Source organism: Pseudonaja textilis, chromosome 2 (genome assembly GCF_049901715.1).
Source record: "Pseudonaja textilis isolate UNSWEBS1 chromosome 2, rPseTex1.2, whole genome shotgun sequence".
In the NCBI taxonomy this organism is placed as follows: Eukaryota; Metazoa; Chordata; class Lepidosauria; order Squamata; family Elapidae; genus Pseudonaja; species Pseudonaja textilis.
In genome coordinates this window covers 74,481,220-74,495,425 of record NC_141991.1, presented here as the reverse complement: position 1 = coordinate 74,495,425, position 14,206 = coordinate 74,481,220, and the positions used below count along the sequence as shown (strand labels likewise).

At 41.7% G+C, this 14,206-nt stretch overlaps 1 protein-coding gene across 2 annotated transcripts in view; it reads right to left on the bottom strand.

Moving 5' to 3' along the window:
• ADAMTS2 (ADAM metallopeptidase with thrombospondin type 1 motif 2) overlaps positions 1-14,206 on the bottom strand; it is a 301,090-nt gene that overhangs the window by 99,358 nt on the left and 187,526 nt on the right. For both annotated transcript variants that reach the window (XM_026696557.2, XM_087924326.1), the window contains exon 4: positions 5,824-6,023. In XM_026696557.2, the coding sequence (XP_026552342.1) occupies positions 5,824-6,023 (200 nt within the window). The remainder of the gene's footprint in view (positions 1-5,823; positions 6,024-14,206) is intronic.

Below are 14,206 nucleotides of genomic sequence, written 5' to 3'. Positions count from 1 at the left end.
AAATTTAGAAGTAGACTTAGTAGAATTGGCTGCTATCCAGAAGTTATTCTGCTAGGACTCTGGGATCAGGGTCAAGTCACTGCTGACTTTTGGCAGCTGCCTGGACAACATCTTGCAGTTTCCTTGGCAAGATTTCGAAAGTGGCTTGCTTTTGCCTTCTTCTTTCTAAGCTGAAGGAGAGTAACTGGCCCAAGATCGCCCAGATGACTTTGTGCTTAAGAGGGGAGACTAGAACTCACACTCTCCCATTTCCAGCCTGGTGTCTTAATCACTATCAAACTGGCACTCACTAGGACTTCAGAAAGACTTTTTACTTGTATTATTATTTATTATATTATTATTTTATTTTTATTTTTTAACAGTCTAATTTGGAATATATTAATCACAGGCTTTTCAGTTTTGTATTGAATTGACTCTTTCTTACTAACCCCAAATATATCCCTTCTAATCCAGATTGCATCTTTCTTGAAGTATCCATAATTCTGGCTTGAACAAGGGATTCAGCAGAGGATACTGTAAAGCATGATTGTGTAACATAAAAAGCAAGACAGATAACAGATAACAGAGTTGGAAGGGACCTTATATAGGTCATCTGGTCCAACCCCCTGCCCAAGCGGGAGACCCTACACCATTTCTGACAAATGGCAGTCCAATCTCTTCTTGAAAGTCTCAAGTGATGGCACTCCCACAACTTCTGAGGGCAAGATATTCCATTGGTTGACTGTTCTCACTGTCAGAAAATTTCTCCTTATTTCCAGGTTAAATCTCTCCTTGTTAAGTTTCCATCCATTATTCCTTGCCTGGCCTTCAGGTGCTTTAGAAAATAGCTTAACCCCTTCCTCTCTGTGGCAGCCCCTCAAATATTGGAACACTGCTGTCATGCCTGCCCTGGTCCTTCTCTTCACTAGACTAGCCGTGCCCCCAGTTCCTGTAACCGTTCTTCATATGTTTTAGTCTCCAGACCCCTAATCATCCTGGTTGCTCTTCTCTGTACTTTTTCTAGAGTATCAACATCTTTTTTTATAATGTGGTGAACAAAACTGGATGCAGTACTCTAGGTGTGGTCTTACCAAGGCTTTATAGAGTGGTATTAGTACTTCCCTTGATCTTGATTGTATCCCTCTGTTAATACAATTTAGGATTACATTAGCTTTTTTGGCCCATGCTGCACACTGCTGGCTCATATTTAGCTGGTTGTCCACTAAGACTCCAAGATCCTTCTCATAGTTACTGCTATTGAGCCTGGTTCACCCAGTCTATATGTGTACTTTTGGTTTTTCTTGCCTAAGTGTAGGACTTTACTTTTCTCTACATTGAATTTCATTTTGTTGATATGGCCCAGTGTTCTAGTCTGTCAAGATCCATCTGGATCTTGAGCCTATCTTCTTGGGTGTTAGCTATTCCTGCCAGCTTAGTATCATCTGCAAATTTGGTAAGTTCCCCTTCTATTCCCTCATCTAAGTCGTTAATGAAGATTAATGAAGAGCACTAGGCCTAAGACGAAACCTTGTGGCACCCCACTGCTTACTTCCCTCCATGTAGACTTAGACCCATTAAGGACTACTCGTTGAGTACAGTTTGTCAGCCAGTTGCGAGTCCATCTCGTGGTGGTGCTATCTATTCCACTTTTTTCTAGCTTACTAAGAAGTAGGTTGTGGTCTACTTTGTTGAATGTCTTGTTGAAATTTAAATATATTATATCCACAGTATTTCGCTGGTCTACTAATTTAGTTACTATGTTGAAGAATGAAATAAGGTTGGTTTGGCATGATCTGTATTTAACAAACCCATACTGACTGCTAGTTATTACTTTACTTGTTTCTAGATGCTGGCAGGTCTGTTTTTTTTATTATCTTTTCCAGTATCTTCCCAGGTATTGATGTTAGGCTGATTGGTCTATAGTTTCCTGGGTCTGCTTTTTTTCCTTTTTTGAAGATGGGAATCACATCATCTCTTTTCTAGTCCTCTGGTAGTTCCCCGGTGCTCCAGGATTTTTGAAAGATATGGTGCAGTGGTTCTGAGATTACCTCTGCCAGCTCCTTTAAAACTCTGGGATGTAATCCATCAGGCCCTGGTGATTTGTTTTCATCAAGATCAGACAGGTGTTTTCTTACTATTTCTTTTGCTTATTTTAACTTTTATTTCTGGCCTGTCTTTTACAGTTATGTTTTTGGTGGGTTGAGTTATACACTGCTCAAAAAAATAAAGGGAACACTTAAACAACACAATGTAACTCCAAGTCAATCACACTTCTGTGAAATCAAACTGTCCACTTTTGTAGCAACACTGACAATCAATTTCACATGCTGTTGTGCAAATGGAATAGACAACAGGTGGAAAGCATAAGCATTTAGCAAGACATCTCCAATAAAGGAGTGGTTCTGCAGTTGGTGACCATAGACACTTCTCAGTTACTATGCTTTCTGGCTGATGGTTTGGTCACCTTAGAATGCTGGCGGTGCTTTCACTCTAGTGGTAGCATGAGATGGAGTCTACAACCCACACAAATGCCTCAATGCCATCAATGCGAGCTGTGGCAAAGTTTGCTGTGTCTGTCAGCACAGTGTCCAGAGCATGGAGGTGCTACCAGGAGACAGACCAGTTCATCAGTAGACATGGAGGAGGCCATAGGAGGGGAGCAACCCAGCATCAGGACCGCTACCTTCGCCTTTGTTCAAGGAGGGACAGGAGGAGCACTGCCAGAGCCCTGCAAAATGACCTCCAGCGGGCCACAAATGTGCATGTGGCTGCTCAAATGGTCAGAAACAGACTCCATGAGGGTGGTATGAGGGCCCGATGTCCACAGGTGGGGGTTGTGCTTACAGCCCAACACCATGCAGGATGTTTGGCATTTGCCAGAGAACACCAAGATTGGCAAATTCGCCACTGGCACCCTGTGTTCTTCACAGATGAAAGCAGGTTCACACTGAGCACATGTGACAGATGTGACAGGGTCTGGAGACGCCATGGAGAACATTCTGCTGCTTGCAACATCCTCCAGTATGATCGGTTTGGCAGTGGGTCAGTAATGGTGTGGGGTGGCATTTCTTTAGGGGGCCGCACAGTCCTCCATGTGCTCGTCAGAGGTAGCCTGATTGCCATTAGGTACCGAGATGAGATCCTCAGACCCCTTGTGAGATCATATGCTGGTGTGGTTGGACCTGGGTTCCTCCTAATGCACGACAATGCTAGACCTCGTGTGGCTGGAGTGTGTCAGCAGTTCCTGCAAGACGAAGGCATTGATGCTGTGAACTGGCCGCCTGTTCCCCAGACCTGAATCCAATTGAGCACATCTGGGACATCATGTCTCGCTCCATCCACCAACACCACGTTGCACCACAGACTGTCTAGGAGTTGGGGGATGCTTTAGTCCAGGTGTGGGAGGAGATCCCCCAGGAGACCATCCGCCACCTCATCAGGAGCATGCCCAGGCATTGTAGGGAGGTCATACAGGCACGTGGAGGCCACACACACTATTGAGCTTCATTTTGACTTGTTTTAAGGACATTATATCAAAGTTGGATCAGCCTGTAGTGTTTTTTTCCACTTTAATTTTGAGTGTAACTCCAAATCCAGACCTCCATGGGTTGCTAAATTTGATTTCCATTGATAATTTTTGTTGTGATTTTGTTGTCAGCACATTCAACTATGTAATGAACAAAGTATTTAATAAGAATATTTCATTCATTCGGATCTAGGATTTCTTATTTTTGTGTTCCCTTTATTTTTTTGAGCAGTGAATTTTCTTTTCGCGTGAAGACCGATGCAAAGAATGAGTTAAGCAGTTCTTAACTCATTCTTTGCATCGGTCTTCATGCAGTAACATGAAGAGAGGCCCTCATGCTGCCCTGTTCCAATTTGTGCAAGAGTTTCCCCAATTCTTCCATGGAAAGTCTATTTGAAATAGACTTTGCATGGAAAGCTGTGGGGCTGAAGTAAATGAGCTCCATTTGAACTCCAACTGTAAGAGATTGCATCTATTTTTAAAATATGTGTTTTCTTATATAGACATTTTAGAGCTAATTACCAAGCTATGTTCTATTAATACAAACTGATAAACCACTTTCAGATGTATTTAGTGAATGGATGGATTCACTAATGAATCTAATTCATTATTATGTGTTTATAGGATTGGAACCCCAGTGAATTATATGATCAAATAATCTTAGGGTTATACTTAGGTATTGTTGTTGTTGTTAGTTGCGAAATCATGTCCCACCCATCGCAACCCCATGGACAATGTTCCTCCAGGCTTTCTGCCCTCTACCATCCCCTGGAGTCAATTTAAGCTCACACTGACTGCTTTGGTGACTCCATCCAGCCACCTCATTCTCTGCCGTCCCCTTCTTCTTTTGCCCTCAACTGTTCCCAGTATTAGGTTCTTCTCCAGTGAGTCTTTCTTTCTCATTAGGTGGCCAAAGTATTTGAGTTTCATCTTCAGGATCTGGCCTTCTAAAGAGAGGTCAGGGTTTATCTCCTCTAGGACTGACCTGTTTGATTGCCTTGCAGTCTAAAGGGCTCACAGGAGTCTTCTCCAGCACCATTGTTCAAAGGCCTTAACTCTCTGGCGCTCAGCTTTCCTTATGGTCCAACTTTTACAGCCATACATTGCAACTGGGAAAATCATAGCCTTGACTATATGCATTTTTGTTGGCAGGGTGATGTCTGTGCTTTTTAGTATGCTGTTAGATTTGCCATAGCTTTCCGCCCCAAGAACAAGTGTCTTTTAATTTCTTGGCTATAGTCCCCATCTGTGGTGATCTTGGAGCCCAGGAAAATAAAATCTGTCAATACCTCAATTTCTTCCCCATCTATTTTCCAGGAATTGAGAGAACTGGATGCCATGAACTTAGTTTTCTTAATGTTGAATTTCAAGCCCACTTTTGCACTCTCTTCCTTCATCCACATCAAGAGGCTCTTTAGTTCCCTTTCTCTTTCTGCCATTAGAGTGGTATCATCTGCATATCTGCGGTTGTTGATATTTCTCCTGGCAATCTTAATTTCAACTTGTGATTCATCTCGCCCCGCCTTTCTCATGTTGTGCTCTGTGTCTGAGATAATTCTCCAGTGGACCACATTTTGTCAGAGCTTTCTGCTATAACCTGTCCATCTTGGGTGGCCTTGCACAGCCTAGCTCATAGCTTCATTGTGCTACACAAACCCCTTCGCCATGACAAGGCAGTGATCCATGAAGGAGATACTTAGGTATAGGGTTATAGATATAGAAGGCTGCACGGTACTGAGATAGAACATTGGGTTTATTTAGTTTTGTCATTATCTGATGAGAACTCTTCAAGATTTCAAGAACAAGCTTTTCTATTTCTGTCTTGGATATAGTAAAGTGCTCTACAATGTGCAAGGTTCCTCTCTTTCTACTTGAAGCAGTAGAAAAGGTTTGATTGTAAAGAACTTCTGTTGTTGAGCTATAGTCTGTATAGTTCCAGATCTCAACTTGGTTTATACTCTAGTACTTGAAGTAGATGAAGCATTGCTTAAATGCTAACGTAGTCTTCACAGTTGGATAAAGAGGTAATTATCTGAATGTTTGAGGTATTTCTTCTGTCAGGTCTTGGAATAGGATGATTATGAATCCCCTTTTTAGTTTTTTTCTAGTATAAGATGGGATGTTTGTTCTTTTGGTCAAGCTATCTTTTTTTTTCTTTGCATTGTTTCACATTTATTTTTAAGTCACACAGAATCGTCAAGGGTTTGGACAGTCTCAATATAAAAATAAATAAATACAATAGACATTTGCAAGACCTGTTAAATAATCCAGCTGGACTCAATTAAATCTCTGGCACAAAAAAATAATAAGTTACTCACAATATTCATCAGAGTCAGAAGATACTTCTGAACATATTCCTTCCCATGGAACTGTACAACTGAGTCATCAACTCCAAGAAGCACTTCAATGTTGTAGTCATCATCAGCCGCATGTCTTGGATATCTCCTCCTCTTCCTTGAGGAACTGATTTCATCTTTCAAGAGATACAGCATGCTGTCCAGATTACTTAAATCAGCCTCTAGAAGAAATTGAAATAAAAAAAATGTGTTTGAATTTTAGATCTCATTTCTTATTCTTTCATAATGCGGCACTTTCCAGATGTTATGAGACAAAAACATCCAGTCTGCTTGGCTTGTAATATGCTTTGATTACAGCAGCTGGTAATTTTGAGATATACAGTCCCTACATATCTGGAAGGGACAATTTGGAGAAGTCTGCTATAGATTGTGTCATGACCAAATAAGTAGGACCCAAGAGGTTCTTACACAAATATTGTATATATCTTCAGTGAGCCCAGCACATATTACCAATCTTAGATTGACTCATTTTCCTTTTTAAAAAATTGTTCAAAACACACATACTATTTAACAGCAGCGGTCTCTGTCTTGTTATATAACATTTAGATGCTGTAATATATGTATTTTACATACAACTACAGCTGCAGGCAGGGGTGGGATTCTACCAGTTCACACCTATTCGCCAGAACCGGTTGTTAACATTCTAAGCAGTTCGGAGAACTAGTTGTTAGAAGAAATTACTGGCCTAATCCTGTAAGGAAGGCAGGAAGGAAACATTCTGGTGTTGCTTACAGAAACTGCCTCTCCGTTAACCCTTATTACATTCTTGGCAGGACTAGACTTCCTGTCTCAGGAACATCTCTAGAGTCTTTTTTTCCCCTCCTTTGCTGGTACTTTGCTTGTGTGGAGTGACCATTCAAAGTTACAATGGCACTGAAAAAAGTGACTTATGACCATTTTTCACACTTATGACTGTTGCAGCATCCCCACAGTCATGAGAGGCCAGGCAAGGAGATGTGTGCCTCGATATGAGTGATACCCAGCCAATAACATGACCACCAAGCCACGCCCACCAACTTAGCCACACCCACAGAATCAGTTGTTTAAAAAAATGAATCCCACCCCTGGCTGCAGGATCATATGATATTGATATTGCAAAAGCTATATATGTCAAGCATCCAGAAAGTATCCATGATATCAGTCACTCTGAGACGTTATCTCTCCAATTGATTTATTAGGAACAGATCTGGCATGTTCAAAAGCAATTTCCCAAGTGAAAGTTTTTTGGCAGGTTACACAGAACCCACCTTCTCTCCTCCCTTCTCTCCTCCCACTTCTACACTTCATAAGTCATGAGAACCAATTAACTGCAACTGGAAATTCTTAATACAACACACAGAATAACCTTGAACTTTTCAACTCCTCTAACTCTCTAAAAAAATGTGGCAGCTGAATTTCAAAGCTGACAGGGGTCCCCCCTTGAAAACTCCTCCTCCTAAAAGAAAAAAAACCCACAATATAGGGGTTAATAAATTGTCCTTAACCCCCCCCCCCCCGCCATGAGGACCTTTCGGTTTGTGGGGAAAATCCTCATGGAATTGGTTAACCAATTGATCAGCATGAACATCCCAACTCTTTACCCAACTACATCTGAGAGGGGGTATCCTTTCCATAAGACCAAATATTGCAATCGGCCATGGTGTAATCTATAATCAAGAATTTTTTGAATCTCATAATGTGTTTCCCCATGTACCATCAACGGTTTTGGGGGAGTGAGTGGTAGTGGCCTTATCATCAATATAGTAGCTGGTTTTAATAAACTACAATAGAACGCTGGATGAATTTTCCCCAATAGACGAGAAAGACGTAATTGGACAGTGACCAGATTGATTATCTTTGAAATTGGGAACGGACCCAAGAATTTTGAACCCAGCTTCAACCTAAGATACTTGGTTGACAAATATAATTTGTCCCCTACTTTAAAAGCTGGTTGAAGGGATCTATGTTTATCTGCCTGTTTTTTAAAAAATTTTGCAGCTTCACTCAAAGCTTTTCTTTGTATCTTCCCACTCTTTCTTTAATGAGTTCATTCATTAACTTTTTACATAGTCCTCGACATCAGGTTTCATTTTTGGCCACTAGAACTGTCTACTTAGTAAATGTAGGGTTTTTAGGAATCCGAAGTGACCTCCCAGCCAGGAGTCATGGCTATGCTTTAGTTTCAGTAGTCTTAGGGTTGTGGGTACATAATGCATAGTCCCTTTCCAAGCTAGCCCTTCATTTATTGTCAACTTGGTTTGATGGCCCAGAAACCAAGGATTGGTCAATAGGGGCATTTTCAATTCTGCAGTCAGCCTGTCTTCCAGGTGTTCAGGGTTGTGGTTAGCTTGGGTTCTAGTGGTTACTTGGCCGGTCAATTGAGCATCTGAAATTAAGGCTTGTACTATTTTCTCTCAGTGGCTGTCAAACTGAGGTTTTCTGGACAGATCATCCGCCAGTACATTTTTCCCTCCGGGGATATATTTAATGTTGAAATTGAATCGCTTGAAATATTGGGCCCAGTGGACTTTGGGCAATAATCTCCTAGGGGTCTTTAGAGCCTTGAGGTTCTTATGATCAGTCCATACCTCAAAGGTCTCTGGCACCCCTTCTAGAAAATGCCTCCAAGTCAATAAAGTCCATCGTATGGCAAATGCTTCTTTCTCCCAGACCGCCCACCTTCACTCTGCGTCTGTCAGCTTTTTGGACACATAAACGCAAGGCATCACTCAGCCTTGAGAGTCTTTTTGCAGCAAAACGGCTGCCACCGCTACATCACTTGCATCTGTTTGGACAATAAAAGGCTTGGTCATGTCTGGGTGCTTGAGGATGGGCTTTGTTGCAAAGAGGCTTTTAATGTCTTGAAAGCTTTCTGACAGTCCATAGTCCAAGCCAGGGGTTGACTTGGCTTTGGTTTGGTGGGTGATAGGCCCATTTTTAATAGCTCTATCAACGGGAGAGCAACTTTAGCAAAGGACGGAATGAATTGTCTATAGAAGTTGGCAAACCCCAAGAAACTTTGAAGTTGTTTTCAGGTTCTGGGGGGTTGCCAGTCCAGCACCACTTTCACCTTTCTGGGGTCCATTTCAATCCCCAGGTTGAATATTCGGTAGCCTAGGTAGTCTAGCGACTCTTTGTGGAATTCGCATTTTGAGAGTTTCACATATAATTTGGCGGCTAGAAGTTTTTCTAGAACCTGTCGGACCAACTGAACCTGTTCTTCCATGGTTTTGCTGAAGATAAGGATGTCATTCAGGTACACGAGGACACCCCCCCAGTAAAGGTGTGGGTGTAGCACCTCATTGATGATCTGCATAAATACTGCAGGAGCCCCCTAAAGTCCAAAAGGCATGACTTTGAATTGGAAGCTACCCAGGGGGCAGTTAAAAGCAGTTTTCCACTCATCTCCCTCTTTGATGTGGACTCAGTAGTAAGCTTCCCTGAGATCTAGCTTGGTGAATACTTTGCCCTTCGACAGGTGATTCAATAAGTCCTTCATAAGAGGGAGAGGATACATGTTTTTGACACATACTGCATTCACGCCTCTAAAGTCAACACACAATATCAATCCGCCATCTTTCTTCTTGAACAACACGGGACCAGCTAATCTTGATATGGCAGGCTCAATAAAACCTCATTCCAAATTGCTGTCGATGTATTTTCTTAATTCAGCCATTTCAGCAGGCATCATGGAATACATCTTTGGTTTTGGTAATTTCACCCTGGGCTCTAATTCTATGGCGCAATCAGTGGCTCAGTGGGGAGGTAAAACATTACACTCTTCCTCACTGAATTCTTTAGCCAAATCTTTGTATTGGTCTGGTACTTGGTGGTTATCTTGGAGAAGGTCGGATGCCATGGATACTGGCTCAGGCTCTGGGTTTGAGCTGACTGGTGGCTTTGTAGTGGGTGGAAGAGGGATCAATGGACCCACTCCAATAAGGATTTCTCTGAATCCATCCTCCCATTTGATCGTCGGGGCCCATTTGTCTAACCAAGCAAGTCCCAGTATTATTGATTCTGACATCTTGGGGGCCACTATGAAGCATATGAGTTCACGATGGGGCCCTAATTCCTTCTTGATTAATTCCGTCAATTGAGTGGCTGCCCTCCCCATTAAGGTTCTATCCACTTGCTCAAATCTGATTGGGCATTTTAGCGGGTTAGTCCTTATGCCCAATTGTTCAATGATGGGGAGTCCAATAAGACATCTGGAACACCCAGTATCAGTGACAGCTTCTAATTCCTCAGCCTCCCCATCTTTGGTACCGCTAACTTGACCTTGACTGTAAAAGATATGATGGGATCACTCACATTGGGTCATCTTTGCAAGTCAGGTTTTCGGAGACGTGGTGTCAGTCTGGTGGTCCGTTGCCCCCATCTGTGCAGAGGGGGCTTTCCCAGCTGTGTTTGGTGAACCCGTCCCTGCCCAGAGGTCTTCCTTGATTCTTCTGACCTCTAACAGCTGTATAAGGCTTCGACTGCGGAGCTTGTGACACAGGAGCAGGGGCTAGACAGTCTGCTGCCCTATGACCGGCTTGGTCACATCGGTAACATTTCAGCACCCTGGTGGGTCGGGTACTAGCAGGTTCAGCTAATCCGGTCGGCGGTCTCCTCACCACAATTCTCTTAGTCGGGCTGCCGGAAGGGGTTTCCTGTGTGGGTTGATGCTGCGATCTAAGCTGAGGGAGACAATATATCATGACTGTAAGGTCTCTGGGATTCCCCTAATTTCACAGGCCTCCTTTACTTCTGGATCAATGGCTCTTTTAAAATAGTGTAAAGTCATTCTTTCAGGCCAATCCATGAGGTGGCTTGCGACCCTTCTAAAGTCCCAAGTGAATTCTGACAATGGCCGCTTGCCTTGCCTCATTTCCATTAAGTTCTCTTCATTCTCTGCTACCCTGTCTGGATTTTCAACTCTGAGTCTTAATAATTGAATAAATTCATTTACATCATGTAATTCGGGAGCTTTTCATTGTGTAGTTGGGCCACCCAGTCTGAAGCATCCCCTTCATTCATCCCATTTGTTATGGCCGTAACCAAATCGCGCTCTGTGGCATATTGATCTCCAAATTGTTCTATATGGGATCGGATTTGAGTGAGGAAGTAATTGAAATGTTTGTGGCAGCCATCGAACATGGCCTCAAAGGGTATTCGCTCCGGCCTGGGTTGTGGTTGCGGAGGTGGCACCTGCCAGGCTCCTGCAGGTTGTACTGGAATGGAAGGATGGCGTACGTAGGCTGGGTAGGCCCCCTGAATCCTGGCTGGGTGGTGCCTCTCTGGAATAGGGGTCCCTGTGGCCTCACTTCTGGTTGGAGTTGCAGTTGTGGTTTCCAGGAGGAAGATGGGTGTGGCCTGATTCCCTGGTCGGGTGGAGGGGGTGTGGCTGCTGTCTGGGCAACAACCCTTCAGACCAGGGCTGTGTTGGTGCTGGCTGCCATTGGCATTGAATCCACCCCTGGCCTGGATAAAATCCCCACCCTGGAGGGATACTCTCTGCAGGGGGCAAAATTCCTTCTGGGAAATCAGGGGATTGCTTCTGAGGCTGCAACATACTTCTGTTAGTTGATGCTTCTTTCTGGCTTCCTCCAACTGGCATCTGTATAGTCTCCTCATTTCTCACGATATTTGGATAAGTGAATATGGGTGGTCTCAAGCTTCCACCCATCCAAACAGACTGTGAGACCAAATCTATCATCTTTAAATTCTGGAACTGTTGATGTAAATCTGCCCTTGATGGACCCAGGAATAATCTGGGGGTTGTCTTCTTGAGAGAAATCCGGCCCCAATTGTCTCTCTTCCCTCCAATCCAACAGAATAGCCATATGCCTGGGGCTAGAGAAAGATTTCTCTTCAGACAGCTGGGTTACTTCTGGGTTATAACTACTTCTTGAGTTGAAACGCTTCAGTATAGCTCCCAAATCTCTTTCTCCTACTGCCATCCTGAAAGCATCCATCATCTCCTCCAAACAAGGGCTAACAGGTTCAATTAATGCTCCTGAGGGAGGGCCCCCACATGCTCCCCCCTGCACACCTCCAATTTCGGCGATTGCTGCTCTTTGTCCATTTCTGGGAAAAGAACTCCAGGGCATCAGCCAAGCCCATTCAAAAAATAAAACTTAGACTTGGGAAATAATTGTCAAGCATCCAGAAAGTATCCAATCACTCTGAGACTTTATCTCTCCAATTGATTTATTAGGAACAGATCTGGCATGTTCAAAAGTAATTTCCCAAGTGAAAGCTTTTTGGTGCATTACACAGAACCCACCTTCTCTCCTCCCACTTCTACACTTCATAAATCATGAGAACCAATTAACCGCAACTAGACATTCTTAATATGACACACAGAATAACCTTGAACTTTTCAACTCCCCTAACTCTCTAAAAAAAATGTGGCAGCTGAATTTCAAAGCTGACAATATATTGTCAAATGCCTTAATGGTCTCTTAGTTCAAGACTTTGGCCTGTATAGACAAAACAGTTTTCTGCATGGCTATCTAAAGCACTTTTCCCCATGTAATGTGGAAACTGCTGGGGATGTCCTACTGAGGTGATTCACATTTGAAATTCCGCCTGTTATATGTATGAGTCAGTTTTCTCTGAGTTATTTCAAAAGTTCAGTATAGATTCTCTTGGGAGTTGTAATGTTCTATTTTCAGAAAAGTATCCGTTGTATGTTTTCAAATTAGCTTTTAGTGGTGTTTTAATAGTTCTTATTGATGTTTCAACTAATATTTAGGGTTTAACATTTTAATCGTGAATATGATTTGATTATGATTTTGCTTTCTGGAATTAGTTGTTTGGTTTTATATATTTGTACACAAATAACCATAAAACAAAGCTTTTTTTAGCCAATGTGTCTCAAAGCATAGGAAGTCATAGGATGTCAGAACAGGAGTACATTAAACATGCATGTAAACACCTAAGATAACAATTAAACAAACAGCAGTAATGGTCAAATTAAATAAATGCTGTTCTTCAATATCTAAGTTACATCTGTAACAACTAGATAATTTGGAGTGATACAATTATAGTTATATTATGTTATATTACATTATGGATAGTAGATATGGATTGTGGATTGTATTCCAAGTTTATAATGTTCTTATATTTCACAATAAAAGAAGAATAATTTGGCATGATTTCATCATGAAAAATATTGTCAAATATCTAGTAGCAGCATGCATGTGGATGTGTGTATTTTAAAAGCACATTCTATATTAATATGTATGTACATATTGACAGGCAGTTAAAAGATAGTGCACAGTGCTATATGAAGTAGAATGGGAAAATATTACTCATTGATTTAACAGTCAAACTACTACGCTAATAAGTTTGATTTACTTTTTAAAGTACCATTACTCCCTTGCTCTACAATCAGATGTGAAAAATTTAGGAAATATAGGAAAGCGAAATAAATAATATGACTTGGGACACAATAAGAAATTGTAACCAGGATTTCACAGATTTTTTTGCCATGTTGTTTGGATATGTAAGTTTTTATATCTAATATATTGGAAGGACAATTGAGGGGGAGGGTATTAAATTGAAATATCAATTAAAATGATTTCTAAAAACAATATTTTCTAAAATAAATATGCTACAGTGCTCAAGATATTGGAGGCACTGTTTCTAACCATTTAGCCATGATCGACTTTTGGTGACTTTATAGGAAAGTGCTCTTCACGCTACCCTGTCAAGCACAGCTTCTTTCAATTCTTGTATTTTAAACCTTGCATCAGATTTGATCTTATTAAGCCAGCATGTTCTTTCCTTTCCCCTTTTCCTTTGTCCACTAACCATTCCTGGCATCATTGCTTTCTCCAATGAATTCACGTGCATAACATAGCCAAAGAAAATCAGTCATAGACTTATGATTTTAGCTTCCAATGACGTATCTGGTTTTATACAATTTAACACCTCTCTGTTAGTTACTCTGCAATAATTTACAGCAGCACCACAGTTCAAAAGCACCAATTCTTCTTCGATCAACCATTCTTAGTATCCAACTCTCACACACATGCATACATGAGTGGCAAACTAAAACCACAAAAATTGACCTCAGCCACAAAAACTGACTTTCCCTCATCCCTTTTAACCCATAAGGTTGTAGAAATAAAATGTATGAAGTTTCCCTGTAATTATTGCCTTGACTCCTTGGGAAGAGAGAATATATCCTTAATGGGTAAATCCCCCTGAGCATATTAAAGGAGGATTGTATCATACAAATTTACAACAGTATGACTCTTAGACTTACATATTGACTCCTCCGAGGTCCCTTCCAACCCTATGATTGTGATGTAAGACATTAAGAAGTTACAAAGAAATGATCTGATTTCTTAGACCAGGGATGTCAAACTCG